This window comes from Ischnura elegans, chromosome 1 (assembly GCF_921293095.1).
Source record: "Ischnura elegans chromosome 1, ioIscEleg1.1, whole genome shotgun sequence".
In the NCBI taxonomy this organism is placed as follows: Eukaryota; Metazoa; Arthropoda; class Insecta; order Odonata; family Coenagrionidae; genus Ischnura; species Ischnura elegans.
In genome coordinates, this window is record NC_060246.1 from 149,653,369 (window position 1) to 149,679,924 (window position 26,556).

The 26,556-nt window shown below is 37.0% G+C and overlaps 1 protein-coding gene across 1 annotated transcript; it reads left to right on the forward strand.

The window, feature by feature from the left end:
- The first annotated feature begins 3 nt into the window (after nt 1-3).
- Nucleotides 4-26,069, forward strand: LOC124172161. The gene is made up of 10 exons (XM_046551581.1): nt 4-1,716; nt 2,208-2,504; nt 2,973-3,212; nt 3,952-4,078; nt 14,799-15,275; nt 19,699-19,852; nt 21,696-21,820; nt 21,907-22,009; nt 24,034-24,299; nt 25,097-26,069. Exons 1-10 carry the CDS (start codon nt 351-353, stop codon nt 25,209-25,211), a joined length of 3,270 nt encoding a protein of 1,089 aa, XP_046407537.1. The 5' UTR covers nt 4-350; the 3' UTR covers nt 25,212-26,069.
- The last annotated feature ends 487 nt before the right edge of the window (nt 26,070-26,556 follow it).

Below are 26,556 nucleotides of genomic sequence, written 5' to 3' on the forward strand. Positions count from 1 at the left end.
ATTGACTTACGTAGTGTACCCGCCGGATGTGAGGGAGATAAGTTTTGCTTTTGTGTGTAATAATTTCACTGCCGCATGCTAAGAGCAAATGAATTTTTGTGTATTGTACTGCCTAGATATGTTTGCATAATTACTTTTTTGCTCGTCTTGCACTCAGCATATTTTTATAAGAAATACTATGCGTTCGTTTCTAACTCGCCTGTGTTGTTAGCAAATCATTGGATTCTATCGTTGTTTGCCAAATTTCAATCATTACAGCTTCACGGCAGTAAAAATTAAGGTATTTTATTTTAAAATTTTTGTTTGACGGAATAGCATCTGCCAAAGCATGTACGGTTGACATATTAGCTATGGGAGAAGGACGTAAGAGAAGGTCGATCGACGAAATGATCGAACATATGACTGCGGATTTTCAAAGTAGTGAAGGACATTATATTCAATTAGGCTTCTCGGCTTCTCCAAACTCTGTTTCGTCTCAATCGTGGTGTGAGTCTTACGTGCAGAACTACAATAGTACTCCTCAAATCCACTGTTATCAACCCAATAATGCTCGCCCTGTTTTCCTTCATGACGGACCAATGCAATTTAAGAGCCAGCATCCAACTATTCCGACTTCGATTTCTCCCAACGTGGAAGTCACACCAAGTTTTTACAACGTTCACGGCTCTCCGCCAGCTAATCCTGAGGGTATGACATGTGAAAATCATGTTGGTGGTATCCCGTACGTCACCCCTGGACAACCACCTAGGACTTTAGGTGGGTTTGTGCCGTATCAAAGCGTTCCTGATCATTTTGATGGCACCCCAAGGAATTATAATCTCTTTGGGGAAGGTCAGGTGAGATTAATTCAAGTTACGGATGATACTTCAAAGTCAAACAATTGGTCGCCTCCTGCTAGCTCTGTGTCCGAATTGATGGCAAAGGAGACCGAAGTTAGAATTGAAGACCATGTTGTTCCGAATCAATCTAAGAAGACTGAATTGATTGACAATTTAGTCGGTCAGTGGGTTCCTGCTCCTAGTGGAAACTACAACCCTTTCGGAAATCACAATTCTCCAAGAAATACGGAATCAAAGTTAAGAGAAGATGGGTCTGTTATACTGAAGAAAGAAAAGGTTGAAATTAATGGCATTCTAACCGCTGAGAAGCCCAAATGCCGCATTAATATTGAGGAAAAAATAGCACGACCTTCCTATTCCGATGTCTTGTCGAAAACACCACCAACGAAGACTCATTCCAGCCCGACTTTGGCGAATAAATCTATGACCAATCCTGTTGGAAATGCATCCGAAGGAAAGGTAAAGGGCGCAAACGGAGGAATTACTAGAAATAGAAGTGGGGGTGGTCGTAAGGGATGCCTTAAGAGGCAGTATTCCTCTGGAAGTGACGAGCACGTAATTTCCCTGGCAAATGTGAAACTTAATCAGTTCCAAGATAATGTTCCGGGTGTTGGCGATAAATTTATTATTCAAGGGGAGCTGGGCAAGTCTTCCGGGGAAGCCCTGCCTCGCAGGTGGGTCTCCTTAGATGATTTGGATTGTGGAGATGGGGAAGTTGAAGATTGTGGCAGGAATGAAACTTCCAGGTGTCAGAGGAATTTGAAGGGAGAACAGATTGCAGAAGCTCAAATTAGGCTTAATGTCTCTTCTGATTATGAGCGTGTGAAGAAGGGAGGCAGAGGATTAAGTCGGACCAAGTCTGGGGGAAGTAATCAAGGTAAATTCTGGTACTTTTTTCTTTAATTTGAGAGTTTCATTTGTCCTTTGGCAATTTTTATCCCCGTTGAAGTGCATGTATTGAACTAGAGTCTAGTTGGTACTGTGGTAAATTACCTCAAACTCTCTCAGACTCGGAACTGGTAAATTATCTAAATTTGTGTTCATGTGCTGTGTGTCGAATTATATTGGCGTCCTCTTGATCTTAGATTAGTTTTGTTCGTTCTCTTTTCAGTGAGAAATTTGCAGAATGAATTTATCAATTACCTATTTACGAACTAGAATGTGAAAGCATGAATGCTCTTGTGTAAGGCGTTCTATTAACCTAAATTTAAATAATTTTAATTTGATACATTTGTTAAGAAATACATATGTGCTCTCTTAATTTCATGTTTTCATTTGAAAAAGTAACTTAAAGTTTTGGTCTCTATTTAGTTCGTATCACACCTCACATTATTTTCTGGGCAGTTATCTCTTGTTATTCCTTCAAAGGTTGTAATGATGAGGCAGCAGATCCATTGTCAACATCTAATAGTGTTGCATCAAGTATACCAACATTGAACAATTACAAAGCATCTGGGGGGAGTGGTGCTGGGAAGAACCAAGGTCAATCAGGAACCAAGAGACCTCTTCACATAAATAACAACTTGGGCACTGCTGGTATATGGGGCTTATCAGGTCACTTGAGTGGAGAAAAAAACATTTTTAAGGGAGGTAATGCAGGAGGAGTGGCCAATGTTGGGACTGGCATATCCAAGAATTGTAAAGCCTGCTCAGAAGAGAGGAAAGGTGCGGCAAAATTTCTTCATAATTCCCTTTTATTTAACGATTGCGAGAATTCTCATAAAATCATGAAGCATAATCTCCAACGATCATGATGATTAGATGTCAATTATCACTAATGCATGCTCCGTAGCCCAACGTTGTTGCTCTAAATCTATTTCATGTCTTATGAAAAATTAATATCATTATTTCAGTGTTATGAACCTGAAAAAAATCTTTATAGTGTGTCAACATATCAGGCTTCTACTATTTTAGATGGAGGTCACCACACCTAAGGGTTTACATGGGAATTAAGATTTATGGCACTTTAAAATGCTATGTTTCACCTACTTTATTGGTGGTTTATAACACGAGAAAAAGAGAGAAATCCATTGTTATAGATTCATGGGCATGAAAAAAATTTGGATAATGTAAGCTTCCACCGAGTTTCTTATCAATGTTCTTGCATAAAATATGTTCTTTCAATACCTGCAGCCACATCAGCTTCCTCATCTGGTTCTGGTTCAACTAAAAGCTCTGGAGGTGATAGCAGCAGGAATTTCAACAGTGGTGGAACATCATCGCGTGGCCGTGGGGGTGGGTGTTGCTCAAGTGGTGGCGGAGGCCAAGGGGCTCCTCAACCTCCTCCTCCTCCTCCAGAGCGCACCTCAAGAGAACCATTATTGGGCAAGAGAGGTCAGAGAAATCGAAGGAGAGAAGGTCAAGCTCCACTCAGTAAGTTATATGATAGGAATATGGGTGTCTGCTCCTCTTTGGATTTTGAGAACCTATGATTATAAATCACTGTATTTTGTTTCAATATTTAATTCTCAGCAGCAATTATCGCCAAGATGATGATGATTTTTGAGCTACAAGCAACCAAAATATAATTTTTCATAAGCTTCTGAAATGCTATATACCAATATTATGGTAATGGTAACTAACATCAATGCATGTTCACTGCAGTTGTATATTTTCATTGTGTCCAATATTTGAATACTTTTCTAAATATTTAACCACATTGATAGGTAATATTTTATTACCTTGCTATCACAGCTACATTTTTCAATATATGTAGTAGTGAAAATAGAGAAATGTAACCCTTTATAAAACCCAAAATATAAAAATTGTTGGGTTACAAATAATTTTACTCATTCCTTATGAACTCAGTCTCCTTGCAAATGATGTCCTCCAAAAGAAAAATTTTTAAATGACTTCTCAGTGAAATATCATCCTCTAAATAAACTGAATTGTCATCTATGTAACTTAATCATTCATGATTTTTCAAGATTGAGAAAAATAATGGTGTTTAGTATTCATCATTGACTAAATCTGTGGTAATTACTTCGTATATAAGTTTTAAATCAATCATTGTTTTTTAATGCTCCTTAATGACTCTGAAAAAATAATTTACTATTACATATAATCATTTCCAAGTTACTTACTTGAAATTTTTACTTCCATTGTATTCAAGTGAATTTCTGCCGAACAGCAAGGCAGCATGTGATCCAGTGGGGTACCATCATACTGCAGGCTCTTCTTTGGTTCCTTCATCTTTTATCTGATATTCTCTCCCTGAGTTCACACCTTTTATGGAATATGTAAGATTTTCCTATTAATAGCTAAAGTGTAGAGTATGAATGTATGCATTTCACTAGAATGCCTTATCTTTTGTATAAGTCGAATCATTAGAATAGTTCCAAAAGTACTAATTTATTATCCCTAATGGATGAAGGAACTCAAACTTAATGCCTGCATCAAAGGAGTGATGTTAGGTGATTTTTTGTTGGCTGTAGACTATTAAGATGAACGATTGGATTCATTTTCATCTTTCTGTAGTTTTCAGCATTTTACTAGTTCTATTTTATCTACCCATCTTTTGTGTTAGTGTTATTGAAATATTCATTTTTTTCATGCAATTGCATTTATCAGTTTATGAATCTCAAATTTTATCTCTCCACTTCATTAAGTTTATTCATATAACTATCAAACTGTCTACTATATGTAATTTTTACCAACGACCAATTAATTCAACAAGATTGAATCATAATTTTTGTGAAACTGAAATTAGTGAGGAATCATAATTGCTGGCATGTAATGCATCTCTTTTTTTATATATTCACTAATGATATTCTCCCATTTGTAATTGGATTTTAAGTCATGATTTTGTGATTGTGACATATAGTAATTATGTTGAGTACACCCATGCCTTGCATAGTGCAAGGGATGCGTTCCAGGGGGTCTTTGCGCTAATTGAATTTGCATTATTCGAGACCATTTTAACCCCTTTAATGGGGACCAATTTTTTAGTAGTCACCTACCTGGTGGGGGTTATTTACCTTTCGATAGAAATATTTGAAATTTTCTACAATAATACCTTTTTGCATTTCGAGTACAAATATTGAAAAAAAAAAATTTTTTTTAAACAACTAAAAAAATTTTTAACAATTTTTTTGTTTATAACAAATTCCTTTTATTCACGCAATTTTTTATAGAAAAAAAATCACTTACCGACCAGGATGCTTCTTCATTGTTTTACACATTCACATTGGATTTTAGTTTTACTATTTACACTATATATATACACATTTATCTTTTTCACTCAATACAGTGGAACTTGGTTAGTACGTTTCTGAAGGGACCACGAAAAATGAACGTACTAACCAGGAAAACGTACTAACGAGGAAAGTAAATAATAGCAGTCGGGGTTATTGCAATCAGTGAAAAAGTCGTCATAATTACAATTACTATCGGTAGTTCTCATAGGATCGCCTTCCTGAACTCTTTTCACATTTAAAATCAAGAAAATGAGCGCTACATTGAAAAACAATACCATGTGAATAAAAATCGCAATTTTTCATAGATTTCCGAAGACGATTCCATGATTACGGCGTCTATCTCCCGTGATTTATCCTATATACATTTACAGAACGAGGACGAGTGAAGCTCAGACAAGTCATTTTTCTTTCTCACAGCGTACTCGGAGAATATAACAACAACCCGGAGTAAGTCAACTGGTTTTTTAAACATCATAAAAATTGGGCAAAATTATATTGACTTTCAAATTACGGCAACAGCCGTAGACATTCGCTTCTGGAATGATACCATTTCGATTGTAAAATCGATCGATATATCGACTGATGACACGCAAGATTATAAGATTACGACGTAATTTCAAGAAAATTTTATATTAGACAGTTGAAATTTACTTTCAAAATTTGTCTAATGTCGTCTGCTTTCGTTCCGAGATCAAGTATTTTTAAGCTAAGCTTCGCGTGGAGATCCAGAGCATCGTCTGCTCCCGCAACAGTAGTCAAGTAAATACGCACGACGTCGAGTTTATGGAGCAGTACTGCTTTAGATAATGTGGGAATTGTCTAATACCGTTAAGACTCATTTCTTCATCATGATAACTCGTGCAATAGCAACAATTGCCCACTCACGAACTTTGTGCGCAGCAGTGGGCACTCCCAAGCGCTCCAAAGGCAACAGAAGGTGAGGAGCTCGGGGTGGGGAAAATTGGGGCTTCTTATTGGCTGTAGTTTTTCGTAGTCAGACATTCCTGAAAAATGGGCGCATTTTATTTTTCATCACGTCACAAGAATTCAGAAATGCATTTGGATAAATTACGGTAGAAGAAAGAGATGTGGAATGAATGGAAGAATGTTAATGGCTAATAATAATAAATTAAATCATGAATTCAGATGCTTGCGACCCTTCAGAAGACACTAGAGAACGAATTGCGGGTTGCGTCACGGCAAGCAATTGAGCGTACTAACCAGGAAAGCGCAATTTTTTCAAACGTACTAACCAAATTCTTTTACCTGTATTTTGTTCGGATGGTACCGGGACCGAGGGAAATCGCCGTACTAAGGAGGAAAACGTACTAAGGAGGAACGTACTAACCAAGTTCCACTGTACTCCCATTTTCGTGTGGTACGTTTGGAAACACGGCGCGGCACAGAGAGGTACATTGCAGTCCTTGGAGCTGTATATTGTTTCCCTTCTCTGCTTGTGTGACAAACACACCACACATCTCTTATGGGCATGCTTTTTCGTTGCTGTTGGGGAATTTGGGTGAGGGAAATGCCTTCCTGATAACCGTAAGGGTGGGTCAATTTTTGAGCGGCTTCCAGATGCCTTTGATGTTGCTCCTCCGTATTTGTGTAAAATCTTATGAATAAGATCTAATCTGAATATGAGATGAGTTTCTTTTCCTCCATTCTTCCTGTATATTACATAAGAGTTGAAGACGCATAAATCAAGAAGATGTCTGAATATCTTATGATAATATTTCATCATTCTTTTCCGTTTAAAGTATACCGGGACTAGCCGCGGTGATAACTTTTACGGGAGTCACCCGCAATGCACAATCGTGCGAAAGATCCACAGAGAAAAAAATCATCCGCCTTGACCGGGATTCGAACCCGGATCCCCCGATTTCCGGTCGAGTGCTTTAGCCAGTTAAGCTACCGAGGCGTCATTCTTCCCTATGGATATTTTCGGACACTACCGGACAAGGTGTTGCTGGAATGCTGAGCATATGATGCCACAAGCAGTCCAAATCGTGCGCACAGCGCCACAGCCGGAGAGCAGGCCCGGACATAGAACACAAGGGGTGTTCGCTCTAGACTAGTTTAAAGTATACCGGGACTAGCCAACACTAAGCAACTAAGCAACACCTTGTCCGGTAGTGTCCGAAAATATCCATAGGGAAGAATGACGCCTCGGTAGCTTAACCCATTGGCTTAGTATTTTTTGAGCGTTTCTCTTACCGAGGATTACGATTTATTTCAGCCAAATTCTTTAAATGAATAATATTTTTTATCTACGCATATAATGTTGCTATTTACTTGAAAATTTCACTTAACTACAATGAAACAATTTCGAACGTTATTTAATTTTTTGTTACAAGAAGTTTGAATTTACAAAGCGATATTATTAACAATAGCAAAATTGTAACTTTTTACAACAATTGTTGTAATAATGCAACAAAGTGAAATTTCGAAGGTAAAATTGGAAAAAGTAATAGTGGTATGTGTGTTTTTATATATATTTCTTTTTAACAGTGATCAAATCACTTATATGGAAACAATCAAACGTTGAATTCATTTCAGGAAATCTGTAAAAAAAATTTTGACTTATCAGTTCCTTGAGTGAAAGTTGCCATCATACTTTGTTTTTATTCGTATTTAATGTTAAATGTATATTTCTGGTTGGTAGGTACTCTGAACAATAATATAAACTAATACTATTTAATGTAAATTTCGTTATCTTCATGGTTTTTTGGTATAAAAATCCTTGAAGCATTCGGGTATTTGAAGAGCAACACAGCTCTGCTCACACTCCCACCGACTTTCACTATATTTCAAGCTGGAGACAATATCCTGAGGAACTTTCACAAATGCTGTAAAACTTTATCCAAAATCTATCTCTCTTGTTGGGGTTATACTTCTAAAACTAAGTCTGCCGCGAAACTTCATAAGGCTTTCATCGACAGCAAGATTTTGTGAAGGGCAATATATATAGACTGAAATTTTTTGTTCACTTACTGAATGATGGGAGAAATCTTTCTTAGCCTGTCATTTTCATCGAGAGTTGAATTATCAGTGAAATGCAAAAATTTATACAGCAATAGAAAGCATTGATAGGGCATTACTTTACCGAAGAAAGGAGTTTCAGTGACCGCTCGCGGACTCCAATACTTTTGAATTTTATTTTTCTTCACCTGTGCCATCAAAACACACAATGCAAAATATGCTCGTAATTCTTCAGAAGTGGTTGGAAACCATTCGCCCATCAAACTACTTCTGCGATTCATCGCTGCATTCAAAAACGTTTCAGCAAATCTGGTGGTCTCTTAGCAGATCAACTCCCAAAAGTCAGGTTGCAAAAAAGCGTAAAAAATAATCCCGTTCATTGGCATTTTCCGGAAAATGCCGAAGCATTCTCGAGTTCATGCCAGGTGCACCACAAAAATTAAACTTTTTCACGAGGTTATTACATGTATTCCACATTCAGCTGTCTTCCTTTACTTTTTTTCTTTACTGGTTGACGCTCAACCTCTTCTTCACTAGAGTCCTCGCTACCTGTCTCACAGTCCGCGGTTTCATTGGTGCTCCCCCGCTCATCGGACGAATCTTCATCACCACTACCTATACTATTACTGTCAAACAGAGCATTCTCGATATCGGTACTCTCACAGTAATTCATTTTTCTGCTTGCCATTTTCGCTAGGAGCACAAACACCGACGAAATAAAGCCTTACGTGCTTCCGAACTGACCATCTGAATGCCAAACCCAGGGTTTATATAGCCGTAGAGAAGAGAAGAATGTCTTACAATGTGATTAGTTCTGATAATGTAACGTGAGCAACAAAGGTCTGAGTAAGAAGCAAATTGATAAAAAAGCGAACGAAAACAAAGTAATTGCTTCTCACCAATTTTCAACCCAGAAAAGAAGGTTCTCAAATAACTGCGTATTATATTACCAGAGACATGAATCCGATATCAAAACACAATTGTCAGCTAAGTATAAAGAAATAAAACACCTGTATAAGGATCAGGTTAGGCACCTGCAGTGGAAGTGAAACACAACACTACGTCAGCATTGATAGTAAACCGATAGGTGATTTTGAAAGGGAGACGGGCCTCTGCGGCCATCTGCGGGAGAAAGAGAGGTTCATAATCCGAAATGAACTGCTCACTTGCAAGGCAATAATACTAAGTGATTCGTGAAATTGATAACTAGACATTACAAAGTAATATCATTACAGCCGTTTGTCGGTCATGTCATGCACGCACGAAGCCAAATTTCAGTCATTTCAATGGGTGCGTCTGAGTCCACGAAAACGAAGTGGTCTCGTTTATGCGTCCTTCTTATCGTCAGCAGAGATGAATAGACAGTCAAAAAATTGCCTCCGATAAATACTAAAGGTAATCACTTTGAAAAAAATTGCATAAACAGTGAATAATAAGTGCCTATGAAAGGCAGCGGGTAGGCCTTCATCTGTGAGTAAAGATAACTGGCGGAATGACGCACCCCTAAAAAATGGCAGTTATATATTTCGAGGTAAAGAGTAAAAATACTGTAAAATGATAGCTGCAAATGCATTTGACCTAAAGAACAATGTTTCTGTGATACAAATGTTAAGATTTCATCCAAATATTTTATTCCGTTAATTAATTAGGCGTGTTGAAAGACAGCGCTGCATTCAACCGGCGAATCGCCGGCTCTTTAGTTTACGGCAAAGTCCCGCAGGCCGGCGAATCGCCGTCTCTTTAAGCCAATGGGTTAACTGGCTAAAGCACTCGACCGGAAATCGGGGGATCCGGGTTCGAATCCCGGTCAAGGCGGATGATTTTTTCTCTGTGGATCTTTCGCACGATTCTTTTCCGTGCTGTACTATTGTTGACCATATACTGATCTGAGAGATCAACTCCTCTCATTGACTCATTGTAACCAATAACAGCGAGAGGTTTCTGTTTTGAGTTTCCTTTCCTGTCTCGCACAGTCTTTGTACTTGCATCGTGCACACTGCTCAATATACATACATCTCTCTTATCTTTCCACTTCAGTGCCATCAACTTATTTCTAAAAGCAGCGGCAATTTCACCCGATTTCAATTTTTTATCCATTACCGTTTTTGGCAAGTCCTTCCTATTTACTCTTACGGTTCCTACTGCGTCTGTTCCCAGCGAATTCAAAAAATCAAAGAGCTCAGGACTGCTATAATAATTGTCAAGTCCTAAGAGATACCCCTGGTTCAGTAGCTTCTCTGCAAGGGTTAGAACTACCGGTGATGGTTTCGTAAAACTACTCACATCAACTCCTCCTACATCCTTCACAAGTTCTGTGTCCTTTCCATTGTACATCATCATATTCCACACATACCCACTTTTTGCCTCACAAAGTTTATAGGATTCCATCCCAAAACGTGACCTTTTTTTTTGGAAAATATACCTTCCATCCTAGACGGCCTTTCCACAGCAGTAAACTTTCATCAATCGAAAGTTCTCCCTCTGGAATATAACTCTCAGCAAATTTCCTGATGCAATGGTCAAAAAAAGGCTTGATTTTGTAAAGTTTGGGAGAAACTCGTTCGGCGTCACTAAATAGCTCATTATCTGCAAAATGCAGAATTCTCAAAAGGAGAAAAAATCTCTTCTCACTCATTATCTCATAAAAGATGAGGGTTGCTAAAAGTCGGTTACGGGAGTAATAACTTGATAGTGTGGGCTTCTGGATAACTCCCTGCAAAAGCAACACTCCAAGAAACAACTTTATTTCCTCCCTATTGGTATCAACCCAATCCTTATCACGGCTTCTCCTTTTCATTTTCTTATGCAGAATTTTCTCATTTATCATTTGCAGGGCATACAAATTTGTCTGCTCTGCTATATAATTACAGATCTCTTCATCAATAAAATGTTCGAAAATTTCGAGAGAGTCATCCTTGCCAACCAAGTTTCCTTTTACACCAGCCTCAAATCTAGCCGGGAACCTAGGCCTAGGAAGTCCGCTTTCAACCCACACACTAGAATGTAGCGGAAAATTTTGGTCTTCCTCATCACCTTCTTCAGCTTCACTATCTATTTCACTATCAGAATCAACATGCAGTTCTTGGATTCTGTGAGGAAACCCTGTAGATGTGCCACTAGTACCAGCGGTGGTCGTTCCCACTGACACATTTGAATATTCTTCCTCCGCGCTACTGTCACTCCGTACTCTCTTCTTCTTCACTAAGCTCCAACATTTCATTTATGATATCTTCAGGCAGAGTAGGTGGTCTCTTAGCCATTATAGCAATAACTAAGGAAAATTACCAAAACAATTATAAACTAAACACTGATGAAATATTCTATGAAAATGCCAAAAAACAAACACCGAGAATGGGAGCACACGCAAGATGAAAAACTCTGGAGGAGGAAAGTACTCGATGGGATTGTCAAATAATAGATAAAACACGTTTGAAAGCTGTGCAAAAGAAAGAAAACTGAATATAGAAACTTATAAAGCACCGAAAACACTGTAGCAAATTGTAACTGAATTGCCACTCACAAAACAAGCGATATATACAAAGAAATTTCAAATGTTCGAAATTTCCTCGTAACTGCGCACGACAAAACTAAGAAAAAAAACACTGCTAAATGAAACACGTCTATCCACAAAAACATGCGTGCTAAAACTAAACTTCTCTGTAAGAAATGTGACAAGGGGTAAGTGCAGTAAAAAGAACCGTTAGGGGTTCTTTGGACCCAAAAATACCATAAAACCTTCACCCAAATAAAGCATGTTTGTGCCCCTGCAGATATTAGAACCGAGTTTAAAAAAATCACGCTAGATGTCAGACCCATGCAGAGCATTGGCAAGAAAGAATTGCGTTTCTAGACGCTCTGCCCAGTGAAGGAAAATTCTTTTTCTATAGCGCGTCTCCAGACGCGCTCCCCGTTTCACGAACGTCCTCGGTGCACGTCTAGAGACGCGCTCCCCAGTAAAGGGGTTAACTTGGGAAAGATAGGGATGTATTCCCGGTAGCATAGGTGTTGGGTACCGAATTTCCTGTAAACTATATATATTCTTGTTAATAGCTTTAGAAAACCTTATTTATAAAAACATTTACAGTTTGAAATGTCTTTGAAGATAATAGGTACGCATACAAAGACTTCTTTTCCCGTTAAATAATATTCGTAGGTGCTTTTGAAATATCTGCGGGTGAGCTAACATCTAAGAAAAAAATACATGCTAGATTAGGGGTCTGCCATGCATTGCTGGTAGGTGACAAATTTTTAAACCAGTATGAAAACAATTCTTGTCTCACCCAGGCCCTTTAGTCTTGAAGCTTTCACTTGATATGGAGCAATCATTGCCCTCATCTTCTTCTATAGATTCAAATAAATCCAAAGATTTTGCACAAATAACTGCCGATGATAGAGAAACGTCATTAGACCATTTTTAATAAATCCAGGTAATTAGAAGTCTTTCCATTTTTTTATCCAGCAATTAACTTCGTGTACGTGTTGACTGCTTGGCTGCAGTTGGTGTGGCTGATGTCACTGACATTTTAACTTCGTCTCTATTCAGAAAAATAGTGCGGACTGTCGACATAGTGTGATTAAACTTAAACGCAATATTGCTTTTGACGCTCCCCATTTTCAATGCAATAGATCACTTTCAATTTCTCTTCTGGGTTTATGCTTTTTCTTAATAACTTCTTAATTTTTCTATCCGCATTCCTATTTTTTGCCATTTTTCACTTGGTTTTTCTCTGTATAGCTCTATCAAAATCACCTTCAGCTGCTGAACAACTGCCACACTGTAATCCTGAGACACACAAGTATTTTGCTGATGGAAGTGAAAGAAGCCAACGTGTTTGAGAATCTCTCTCGGACCCTTTGTGGTGTTGATGCTATTCATATGCAATTCAGCTCCCGCTCCATTTCTCCCCCGTTAATACCTATGACATGGAAGGCTTTAAGCTGGGCCCTTCATGTTGTAGTCAATTTGCCCAATAACCTAGTATGGCAAAAAATACATCTCAAACCGTGTTGTTTAAAAAAAAAATTCATTTTGACTTCCTCCAAACTTAGTTAATGATCAAAATTAACTAATATCATTCAGTAAAAAAAAAGTTACTTTCGTAGGTTGGCCACTTGGACCGCATGAAGAGTAATGTTTTTGGCCATTGTGAGGCAATGGATTTTGACGAATATATAAACAAAGAATAAGAAATACTATTGACATGTATAAAATGAGAGTAATTTTGTGTCTACTTAGTGCAAGTTCACGTTTATCAAGAGAATGTTGAGGAATTTAAGTATACCGGGACTAGCCACGGTGATAACTTTTACGGGAGTCACCCGCAATGCATAATTGTGCGAAAAATCCACAGAGAAAAAATCATTCCCCTTGACCGGGATTCGAACCCGGATCCCTCGATTTCCGGCCGAGTGCTTTAGCCAGTTAAGCTACCGAGGTATCATTCATCCCTGTGGAAATTTGTGGACTATACCGGACAAGGTGGTATGGACTGCTGAGCATATTATGCGACGAGCAGTCCAAATCGTGCGCACGGCGCCACAGCCGGAGAGTAAAGTCCGAACTTTGAACACATATAGGTGTTCTCTCTTTGACGAATTTAAGTATCCCGGAAATCGAGGGATCCGGGTTCGAATCCCGGTCAAGGAGAATGTTGAGGTTATTTTAGGCTAAGTAGCGTTGGGAAGTTTTCCCGAGGAATGAATTTGCGCTATATTGAAATTGTGCTAAGCGAGGCATGGGTGTAATGAGGTTATGCATAATGGAAAAATTTGCACTATATTTATGTCGATAGTTTGTGGCATTTTGCTGTAAAACACTCCAGGTTGAATTGATTTAGCCAGCCGGTGAGACTGCAATTTCCTCAGTTAATATGACACTCAATGAATATCTGCTCTTACAAGGACATTTCACTTTTTGTTTGGGGACAAATGAAATATGCATTGCATTGATTATATATGACCAACCAAACTCTTAATGGAGGTCAAGGGGGACCAGAACACCCTTCCACTTCCCCCCCCCAAAATTTAAAAACACAAATACTTTTTTTCATAAAAAAAGAAAACAAAATATTGAAAAATCATGAATTTACGAAAGGTTTCTTTGATAAATGAAGTTTTTTTATTTCGAAAAGTGCTAAAATTAGTTTAAGACCTTCAACTTAGTACCCGTGTTTTTTTTTAATTCCCCTCCCCCCTGGCTACGCCACTTGTCCTGGAGCAATTTACTAGCAGAGATCAAAACATGTGAAGAGTCATCAAATCATATGGAGGAAACTTCTGAATATGTATTCAGTAACTTAGCCTTTAATCAGTCATAAAATTTAGGTGGCAGTCCTTACATATGTATAAAATCTAATTTAAACCTTTTTTTTAGAAAATTGGAAATGTGGCACCAATAGCATAAGTACGCAGTATAATTATGAACCTATTCATTAGCTGAAGGAATGAATTCCTAATTTCATTTAGTTCATCTAGTGATTATCTATTTTATCTCTGTTATGACTTTGAAAGGTTATATTTCTGTTATGCAGCATTTTTTTGCTCAAACCTTCTATGTTATTCATTAGGCATGTCTTCTTTCAATTACTTTCCTGGAAGACAGAAACTGTATTAGATTAGAGGGAATGCAGAAAGAGTTGATATTCTGTGTAATGTAATTTGGGTGTTAAATTACCTTTTTATCACTTGAACAACGATGAACCCAATTGGTTCATTTGCCTTTTTATCGAATTAAGTTTGGTATATTGTTGTATTCATGATCATATTTTTCTAACTTTTTTAGGGGTGACAATGTGTGGAAGTGGCTGAGTGTCACTCGCATAAAAATTGCTAGTGCCTTCCATGATCGAATTGCTCCTTGGTTTAGTCGAGGATCCAAGAGCTCAACTAGCAATAGGAAGTCAAATGGATTAGGGAGTGTAAAGTCGAAGTGGTGGATATCTTCCTGGATTGAGAGGATGTGGAGGAGCACAGCAAGATGTTGCCGTAAAACTGGTTGGAGAGTGAAAAGTTGGTTTGGTAGACGGGGTTTGTGGTGGGGTGGTGCGAGTGGAAATACATGGGATCAGGAATGGGAGAGTGATGATGATGATAAAGATGGAGCATTCAGTGGGAGAGATAAGGGCACTGGACGCAAATTTGGTAGGGGAGAATTTGGATTCCATCATCCAGGAAGTCTGGAGACTAATATATCACTTCCGAGCACTGGAGAAGAGGCAATGAAGAGGCTTTTGGCTTGTAAAGGAAAAGATCCGTACAGGTTGTTATTAAAATTAATTGTTATTTTCTTCTCTTCAATTATTTTTCTTGACCAAAAAAAAATTTAATCTGATGAAATATTTTCATGATTTGATCTCTCAACCCATAATTATTCTCAATAACCTTATGTTTGATAGTAATTGTTTAAAAGGTTTTAAATTAGTAAGATGTTTGAAAAATACCAAGTTGAGGGTGTTATTAGAAGGACATGCACAAATTGTTAAAACAAACAGAGGTTTTGTTTGCTTAGCCTCATGTGCAGATTAAAATTCATAGTTTAATTCATAGTCATCCAAATTTTTACTGGATGGGTGCAATTAATCTATACATATAAAAGAAGGTCGAAAATTGTGTTAGTTACACCACTTATAACTCAAGAACGGCTCAACAGATTTTAATTATATTTGGTTTTTTGGATTTGTCTCTGCTGCGAATGACAGAATACACATTAAAATATTGTAAAAGTTCACAAAAAACTAATCCTGAATGTATAGGTAGTTTATTAGGAGTTTGTATCACTGGAAAAACTATCAAGTTGTCAAATCTGAATGATTTTTTGTTCTTACCATTTTAATTATGTCTCGTCAACGACTCGTTGAGTCGTCAACAAACCCATCACTACTGTGTTTGTAAACAAATCTCCAAGCAATTGATGATAATCGGTAATGGCCGTGTTTTAGTTGACGAATCGAGCAGATTGATTTTATTTCCTCTGAATTTTCGCTGTATCGTTTCATTGAAAGATGAGCTCATCGACAAAGTGTTCCCCAACATGATTGATAACCAGAAAAATCACAATGGTTATTTAACGAGAAACTTCGGTGGCTAAGAAGGAAGATGTGGATAACTCAAACTTCATTATTCTGAATTAAATCGTATGTATTCTGCATTCGCTAAGGTACACCGACTGTGTAACAAACGACAAATTTACCAACTGTCTGCCTGAATTTTCAAACTTCTTGGATGTGCCTGGCTTACCATCGCACAATTTACAGCTGAAGGTGGACTCAGTGTTCATGATGCATAAACCAAAATCATATAAAACTAAATCAAATAAAACTTTGCAAAGGAACGTGTTTGGCGATTAAAAAAAACACTAACAATCAATGTGATTCACACTACAATTCTCAAAGGAAAATTCAATTATGAGGAAATTTTCATTCAAAGGATTCCCATTATCCCAACCGATATGCCCTTTGATTTTGAACGAACTCAATTTCCAATTGGTGTTGCATTTGCAACGACAAATAAATCACAAGGTGAGTGTTTGTGGTCTGAATATAGAAAACCTATGTTTTTCTCATGGTCAAATATTTGTGACTTGTTCATGTGTTGGTAAACCATCTGTTTTATTTGTTCTTACACTTGTCAAGAAAACAGAAACAGTTGAATATCAGAAGGTACTTTACTCAAGAGAATAAAGGCGACTGTGTAGGGTTGACCGGGGCAGGTTTACGCATGGGGCATATTAATGCTGTGCACTTTTCCGAACTGAGTTTATACCTATGCTTTCATATTAATGCTGCTCTCTCTTTGGGGCATTCTCACAAGATTTTGAGCATCAGTCAAGTATCGATTTGGCATTGCTTAAACTTGCCCCAAGAACTAGGCAAGTTTACACAATAGACTTGGAGTTAAAAGAATTTTTTATGGTTAAAAGCACAAATAGGCCAGCAACTGAATGCATGGAATTTAGACTTTATTTAATGCTTCATAGGACCACAAACTCTAAAATTTCCCAAATTAAAACATGAAAATTAGAAATTTCACTGTAAAAAATCCTCATACGTCCCGGTCTACCCTATATTGATTGAATAAAGAAAATGTCTTACTAAGGCATTGCAATGCATACTAATTTTATTAGTCATTTGAATTTTCTTCTTATTATAATGAGTCAAAAATAACTAAAATCAATATAGCCGCTCTTGATTTATAAATACAGGCATCCCCCGAGTTACGTATGTCTCGACTTACGTAAATCCGTACTTACGTAAGCGATAACCGTATTTCAAATGATTACGTTAATTTTCAAATGCGAGCGCGAAGAAGTAGATATTCGCTCGTACAACCTATGGTAGAAAAAATATCGAATAGTTATAGAGTTTTTTACGTGCTAAAAATAACAAAGTGACCCCTTTTTGTCATTCCTCGAAGGAAATTTCATTAATTTCTGTAGAAAAATCGCTTATAAATCCCAAGTCAGCAATCAACGTGAAAATTTGCAGTTCTAGCGATGGATGTGGTGGCGTATGTGGTTGCGCTCATTCCTGTACGATACAACTTGTTATACAGCAATCTCTGAAGCGCCAACGCAAAGGTTCGACTTACGTAAATTTCGACTTACGCATAGTCTGCCGGAACGCATCTCTTACGTAACTCGGGGGATGCCTGTAGTGTAACTAAATTTTCATTGATTATCAGGCGGTACGAAGTTTGCCGGGTCAGCTAGTAGAGTTATAAAACAGAGGTCATTGAGGATTCTGGTAAACTCGTATGTGTGCACCCTTGTTCAATGGCAATTATTTTTTACATGCAGTCTGAAATATTGTCACCTTTTATGTAAAAGTACTTCTCTTTATAGTAACTTCTATGTTTTCCTTGCTGAAAAGTCCCCTACTCTTCCCCCCAAATAATGAAGCACCATTTTTGGAAAAAGCATAAAATGTATGGTGAGCTTTAGTATTTGTTTTAAAGACTCCATAGCCAGGGTTAACAGAACTTCTCTCAAGTGTTGAGTAGCATAGCTTATTATCCTAGATTTTGAAAAAGAAGAGTGGTAATGACAGTAAACTCATGGAAATACGGAGTCTTAGGGATTGAAAAATTGGCACTTTGTAATATTGAACCACGTTACTTCAAGAATTTTTAACAAGTCTCAAAAATTTTGCTTTGGTTTTACATGGTCATTTGTCATGGAATCGATTTAAACGTTATTGAATGTTTTCTGTGATAGAGGACATAGGCGGATCTAGGGGGGGGGGGGGGGGGCACGGGGGCACGTGTCCCCCCCAGACCCTTAAAAAATATGCAAGATTTTTAATACGATCCCATTATCATTGCACTCATTTTGTATTATGAGGTATCCTTGTGCCCCCCCCCCCCCCAGAAAAAAATCCAGGATAGGCCTTGCTTGTGCCCCACCCAGAAAGAAATCCTGGATCCGCCCCTGATAGAGGACTTAAATAGATTCTTTTGAATGAGATTTATAGACATGAATTATTGTAAAATATGTACTGCACCTTGTTTTAAACAATCTACGATCTTCACATCGTCGGAATTCCTGAGTAATTTTGAAATGCAAACAAATCATACATTGTCCTATTTTATACAATAAATATAATTTCAGAATTCTTGGTTAGGCGTGAAAAATATATTGGTGCAAAAAAGGTGAATTTTTTTAGGACCATAACTGACACTGCAGAGGTGTCCTCACAAGCGGGTCCCAGCCCAGTCCCTGGCCCATAAACACTTGCATGCCCACTGCATAAGTAAGACCCTCTGCAAGAAAGGGCCCGAGAGGGCTGCTTCAAATTATTTTCAAGTGGAGGGGACAGCATTTTTAGATTTAGGAAGCAAAAATAGGATTGCAGATTTTGCACCACCATGAATGACTTGAAGAAATCTCTTTTATAATACTGGGAAATATATTCTATTTTTTCTTTCTTTTTGTCATTCTGTGTTCCCCCCTATCCATTGTTGGCCGCCATAGATAATCAGCAGGTCCTTTTCACTTTAGGGCAATTGACTGCCTGTACTTCATAGCATCATACACTGGAACGCCCAAAAATTGTGCCCAAAGTGACCAAGCAATTAAAGGCATCAACTTAGTCGGGAGGCTACCAGTATATAGCATGAGAATTTTATGAATGTTATCCCATTCGGCCATGTCCTGTCCCCCATCAATCATTCCATGTAACTTCTGACATCCAGTATTTCCATCAATTGCAGGATACTGTTGAAAAATATATAATAAAACAGACCCTAATCATATAAACATTACTATTATTAGCTTTGGTGTCGAGTTTTTTTGCCTTTGCTCATAAAGACCAACATTACTTCTGGGGGACTGAGGTCGAGTCGTATTTTTGAAATCATTTGTGAAATGGAAAATTTGCTGGATTGTCTACTTAGGTATTATTTATGGCCTAATAATGCTTTCAATTATTACTTATGGCATTTGTGGTGGAATTAATTCCTCCCTATAACTGTGTCATGTAGACTTTGGAAGGAGATAAATAAACAATATTCAGAGATTAATAAAATTTTAAAATCTGTTTGAAAGTCCCAAGTTATCTGTGTTGGCTTTTAAACAGGAAACAAAGGTGCACTTCTGCACTTACCCTGAAATATATTTCTTCTTGTGTTTTTATACCCTAAGAGAGCATTATTTGTATATTACATTATCTGATTCATTTTCCATGTAGCATTTTGGGAGTTACACCAAACTGTTCTGATGATGATGTGAAAAAGTATTACAAAAGGCAAGCATTTTTAGTTCATCCTGATAAAAATGGGCAACCAGGAGCAGAAGAAGCCTTTAAGATCTTAGTTCATGCATTTGACCTCATTGGAGAACCGGTAAATATATTATTTTTTGTTATTTTCTAATTGTTCCTATGTGAAATAGAAGACGAATTGACCCTTCATATCCAAACCTTTGGAAACTTTGAATTTGATGCATTAAATCCATCAGACCAGTGTATAATAATGTTAATATTTTTTATGGTATAGTTTTGTAGTCTATTTTTTTACTCATTTGCCCTTTACGAGGGCTAATTTGATTTTAAAAGCCTTAAAAGAGACAATTTCTCCCAAAAACATATGCATTGTTCCAAGTCAAAGTTTTTATTTGACATGTGTATTTCCGTATTTTAAGAATAATAGTTATAGTTTAATTTGTGCAGGAAAATATGTTTGTACAATGTAAGACCCCTCACTAAATAAAGTATAGCAGTTAAATGGCTGTAGACTTAATTGTAAAATAAAATAATTGGATGCAAAGTACATCATTTGCCCGTTGACCAGAATTCGTTCACAGTATAGAAACAGTTATCCAGGAAATATTTTTTCAATTTTAATTTAAAACAAACAGGTCTTAGAATGAAACAAGTGACATAAAGTCTCGCAGATGGGTGCAAATTTATATACATCAAGGATGAAGTTTGCCATGAAAAAATATTTGGCTTAGCCAAGATTCCAGCAAACTTCATCCCTGGTGTTATAAAAATAGGTCTTAGTTCACTTATCATTTTTAATTCCCCAAACTCCTCCTGCACCAAACTGCCCGCCATCTTGAATTGATGCTTATTAGTAGGTTGGAAAAGCCAGATGAGGGTTCATACCATTCAGGGCAATTAAAATCATGACTACAGGGGTCAGGAGGCCAAAAAAAACTGGTAATTGTCAGGGAAGTTAGATAATGATCGGAGAAAATTTCCAGAAGTGCAGCAAAAATACAAAATTCGTGGTTGAATGCTCAGAGGATTGTTGAGTTAGAGTAGCGAGGTTGGTACTTTATTGCCATCATAGCTGGGCAGTACGGGTTAGTGCCGACATGTAGCTACTTGACTTTATATCACGGAATACTTGATATCTCGAGCTCGGGATGACTTCGCTCATGAACATAATAGAGTACAAAGGACAGCCACTCAATTTTGTAAGAAACTACTCGAAGAATAGTGTATAAGCCGTTTGGAACTAGAAGGGTACGTGCTTGGCTTTAATTGCTTGAGCTATTGAGAACAGATATCTTTTAAAGCTTCTCAGAGAACATCATTTGAGAAGAGAAATATTTTGCCAAACTGTTTAAGAGTGTTCGTTCGTTCTAAGAATTTGTTCCTACTCCTAACAAAAATGGTCTTAGGGGCTTGGTGAAATGCAGTGGTCAAATTACTCCAATGTGCATCTCTTTTTTCTTCTATTTTCCTTGTAAAAGCCTGGCAGTTACGCCTATTGAGGTGGTTTTCCAGTCAGTGTGTGTTGCTATTTTCTTTAAATCATGTGACTACTTGACCGTTGATATAAAGTCAAAGAAATTTTATAAATTTAGACTGGTAATCTGGGAATAGTCAGGAAAATCTAACATAGAAAGTTGTCGTGAACCTTGCTGATGGCATGAATTCTTATCTGAAAGTTATTTGACTCTAACATGAAATATTTCAACTGGGTTTAGGAACTTAAAATTTGTTCTCTTAAATGAGGAGATGTTGGAGAAGTCATATATATTGACTATTTATCCTCACATTTTAGCTGTGTTTGTGCTGAAATTCACTGGGTTAAAATAAGAATTTTTGTGGCTAAGAATTAGCATGTACTAGAGGCAATCCACAGCAAAAACTTCATTGAGCGATCCTCAAACTTGTATAGTTAGCAGTTCTTTTAGAATTATAACAATTATTTAAATGTATGATTTGGATTCCAGGAGAAAAGGCAAGCATACGACCTACGTGTGATAGAAACTAGGCAGGCTGAGAATGCGTGGAGTGAATTTAGTGACTTATTATCTCAACTGCAAGAAAAGATGGCAGAAGCTGCCAATACCATTAGGTATTTATGCTCAGCTGAACTTTATTTTATCCTTTATATTGTGTAAGTTTTTTTTTACCTTATTTTTTCTGCTGGTAATTTTTCAGATGTACAAAATGCTGTAAGCGTCACCGTCGCATCAGTGTGCCACGCCCTTGCTATGCTGCACGGCTTTGTTCAGAATGTAAAATTCATCATGCCGCTCGAGAGGTAAATGGAAGAGTAACACCATTCTAAAATGCTACAATTCATTTTCAATTTTCATGGATGAAATCTACTATGTGATTTTTTTTACATTTATTAGACTATTTATGGAACTGATTATTATTATTGTTAATGAATGTAATTTATCATTTGAGTGTGGTGTAATAATTTTGCAAAGTGATTTTCTTCCACTGTGTTAGGAAATTCTTTCCAATTTTTATTGAGACAAATTAAGGACACTACTAACTAAGCAGGCATTAAAAATGAAAGTTCAAACATTAAATATATTTTCAGTGAACAACAGACTATCTAAAGCAAACAGCAAACAACCATATAACTCATCTGAAAGCTTTCGTCATCAATCCTGGAATTGGTGTAACAGAGTTATCTACCAAGTTCTCCTGTCGGATAACTTAACTCTTACATCATTCGTCTGTTTTAAATTCTTCATCACATGTTCCATGTATCTCATCCCAGGCCTTCCTTTGCTTTCCCATCTGTCCTCTTGTCTTTCAATAACCGTCTTCATCATACTATCTTAGAATCTTGTCTTTTTATGTGGCTGATTATTTTTTTGCATCTTCTTGTTATTGTTTTCAGAAGACTCCTCTTTTCTCTTACTCTTCCTAGAACTTGCACAATACTCATTCGTAGAGCACCTTGATTTTTGCGATTTTAAGCATAATTTCTGTTTTATGCTATTTTTAAGGTTTATGGCTTCTATTGTGACCTGTTGTGTGATTTGGTTAGGGTTTTCGATCATTTTACTACTTTTTAAATTTATAACCACAAATAAGTGTCATTTTTACCAAATCTGCCGTGTACCCAATGTCAAACAATGGATTGAAACCCTGAATTTGCGACACTGCTGCATTACATAATCCTAACATTCCCCATCTGATGAGGTGACATTGGCTATCTGTAAGCTGCGAATAATGGATTCTATTTTCTCTGTGCGAACTACGTAAAGCCAAAAAGAATACTCCTAGAAATGACTTGGTGCTCTATTCTACGGGGTCGGTGTAATAATGACTCGTGGAATAGCGTCAGCTATTTATTACATCGCTTATCCAGAATAGCAGCCCAAGTCTATAACTCTGTTTTCTCTCAAAAATGGGAGATAGGAGCTTCATAAAGCGCCTGCGCGAGAGTTGTCGCCCGCCCCAAGTCTCTAAGCTTTCTGGCAGAGAAAGTAGACAATTTGTTGCCTGGGAGAATACTAGTCTCCCAACCCAAGTCTGTAAGCCCTCTCAGGCCCCTTCCGGCATCCCAGACGGGCGCTTCAGTTACGTCCCCTCAAGAGCCCGACGTACCTCTTTCTCCCAAGGAGGAAGTGCGTATCTTGACAGTGTTTTGTTGTATTCACTCAATATTTCTTTTTATACATTGAATACTAGAATTGCATTAACCAGACTAAACGTTTATTTTCGGATTTTTCCCCCGATCATTTTTGGTTCCCCACGTCGAACAATATCATTTCACCACTCTTTTCCGCGAATTTGATGTAGTAAGTCAACTTGCTTAAAACACTGCTGCATGCACTAACCGACCAGAGTCCTCTACATTGTTTCCGCCGTCAACTACCAACTATGTGCGTGCGACACTGTATGGCGCAAAATTCAAATTATTCGAGATCGTACTTGTAGCATAATTATTTGAGATCTCAAATATCGAATACACTCTAGTATTCGAGTATTCGCGAATACTAATCGCACATCTCTAGATAGTAACCATGTCAAAAGTAACTTTGTCGCAGATTTCAAATATCCGAAGATCCGACAGATGCAATCAAGTATCCGATCCGGATCGGAAAAAAATCATGGATATCCCTAAAAAATTTTCATGTTAAAATAGAATATTTGCTATATCTTAATTCAAACTCAAATTCTTAATATCAGCCAATGTATTGAAACCTATTGTGGTGGTTACATTAATAAGTAGTGGACAATTATGGGTGTTTAGTATTAATGCAGAAAATTTTTGTGGTCTCAGTCCGGAAGACGTTTTATTTTTTACATGTTATCTTACAGGGTGATATTTGGGCTGAGAGCAGTATGATGGGTTTCTTGTGGCATTATTACGCATGCATGGAAGGAGCCATTTATGACATCACTGAATGGGCTGCTTGCCAAGGAGATAACTTACGCCATTTGCGTCCCAACTCACACAATGTTCAATATAGGATTTTACTCGGAAAAAGAGGTGGAAATAGTGGACCTGCTGGCTCTCCATCAACATCTGCTAGCCATCCATCTGGAAATAACCCTAAGTCTTCTAGATCTCCTGAGAGTCCTAGGTATTGTGTCTTTAAATTATCCATCTTTAACCTTTTAAAATCATTTTGAATTTTGTTCCTTATTATTAGTTACATAGTATGGCATGGATAGCTTAAACTATTATAATAATAGCTCATATTTATAATTTGAATTATTGCTCTGTAATTTGTATTTTGTGGCAAAATTTTTCAGGTAGATCAAAATTTTCTGTATTTAAACTAAATTTATCTGTGGGACCTCCTTTTACATTTTTTTTACTCCTATTGGCACTCTAGGCTTGTTGCACATTTTACATTGTTGGCTCATTCCCATAGAGGCAGTTTAATGAATATATCTTAGTGTTAAGATATCAAAGATGATAGATCAAGAGCCTGGTAGCAAAGAGCAAACCTCTTTCCTGTAATTTGACATCTTGGGTTATTCAATGTCGAGAATTAAAATTTTTAAAAAGTCTAAAATTTTAAAAGAATCTATGTCCATCATAAAAATTTGACAATTTTTTAACTTATTTTGTATGGAATATCTACTGATTTAAATGATGCTTGCCTATTTCTTGCATTTCTAAAATACCTGCTCTTATGCGAGATGTGTATATGATCTTCCCAGTGGTGAAGTAAATGTGCTTATAATATTTGGGACTCTAGTATTCGAGTATTGCCTCAATGCGTTCACTGAAACTCATCGCTTTATTTAATTAAACACATTCTTCACGTACATTTCACCTAGAAATAGAAAATGATTGCTTTGGAATAAAGATAATTGTTGTAGACTGAGGAATGTTAAAAAATCTTTTTATATAAAAACATTTCTTTTACAGTGATCCAGACCTGGACCATTTTATAAATACTTTATACAGTGGAGTGGGTGCAAGTGGAGATAATTCTCAGAAACAAGAACAAACCCGCAAACGTAAAGGCAAAAGAAAGAAGTGAAGCCTGATTGCATTTTTACATTAATGTTCACTGAGTAAATGATCTGGAATAGTGGGATTAAGGCTTTTGGTATCCACATGATTGAATGAGCTAGGCAGCATTTAATCAAAAGAGAAAAGTATTGCCTTGTGTTGTGATGTTGTTTGCTTGTTACATGTGATAAGATGCATTGTGATGCTGCAGGAGATCAGTGGGTTGGGGAAAGTGCAATCACCCCTCTCAGTGCTGGGATCGTATTCAAGCTGTCTCTTTCTGTTATTTTTTTGCTATTGGCTGTGCTCATGGGACAAGAATGTTCAATTATATATCTTAATAAACATTCATGGGGGCTTTTATAAGTTAGGTACTAACTTTGGAAAATAACATTGGACAAATTTCCTTTTGAAATGACTCTAAAATTACTTCAACCTTGTAAAAATCACATATTTAGCTTAATCACTTGTTTGGCAGTGGTGTTTGGATTAATGTTTCAGTAGCTTTGAATTCAGTCTTGAAGAATTATGAAGTATGTACATTTTAAATACTTCCGAAACCTTTAAAATGATGAAATTAGAAGAAATTATAATAATGCATGCGTGCAATAGCTCTGATTTGATTTAAAAGGAGCAGTGAGATGTATTTGGAAGCAATTAAGTTGATGGACAATGCTATCAATATTGAGAAAAGTGTAATGTTAAACTCTAAAATTTGAAAGCAATAGCAGCAATGGATACCCTGTGTACTCATATGTTAAAATTGTTGATATCTGATGGTCCTTGTTTGCTTAAAATTTGACATAAAAATTCCTATTTTAATCAGCAATATCAAAAGTGCATCTATTTTCTTTAGGAAAGCAGTAAAGTCATGTTGAAAACTCAATGGTATTTTTATGAAAATTCCCATTTTTTATTTTTTTTTATCCACTAACAATTGCCTTGTGTTGTGATGTTGTTTGCTTGTTACATGTGATAAGATGAATATTGATGCTGCAGAAGATCAATGGGTTGGGGAAAGTGCATTCACGCCCATTAATTGATCCCGATCATTTGGATTCACCTCATAAATTATTCTTGGGTTTAACACTAGAATGACCAGATTATTCAATTGTCAGGAAGGAGCAGACATGCTATTTTGGTGCATCAAATGTTTATTCCACTTTTTTAAATCTTCCGTGTACTCATCATGGCCTGTTTCTCCCTTACAAGGTGTGACAAGTATACTAATCATGGCGGTTTTTAATTGTCAGTCTAAACTTTTACTGCCTTATTTTGTTATCAATTTCGATCCCTTTTGACATCCTTTTATTTTAATGTCCCTGTGTACTGTATAAACACACGTAAGAGATGCACCCGTGTAAGAGACGAAC

What these genes read in the sequence shown, in the direction of transcription:
- LOC124172161 (XM_046551581.1), top strand. Translation starts at nt 351, where the DNA reads ATGGGAGAAGGACGTAAGAGAAGGTCGATCGACGAAATGATCGAACAT. An exon ending in AAAGGAAAAGATCCGTACAG is followed by an intron (nt 15,276 to 19,698) that starts GTTGTTATTAAA and finishes TTTTCCATGTAG; the next exon opens with CATTTTGGGAGTTACACCAA. An exon ending in TTGACCTCATTGGAGAACCG is followed by an intron (nt 19,853 to 21,695) that starts GTAAATATATTA and finishes TTTGGATTCCAG; the next exon opens with GAGAAAAGGCAAGCATACGA.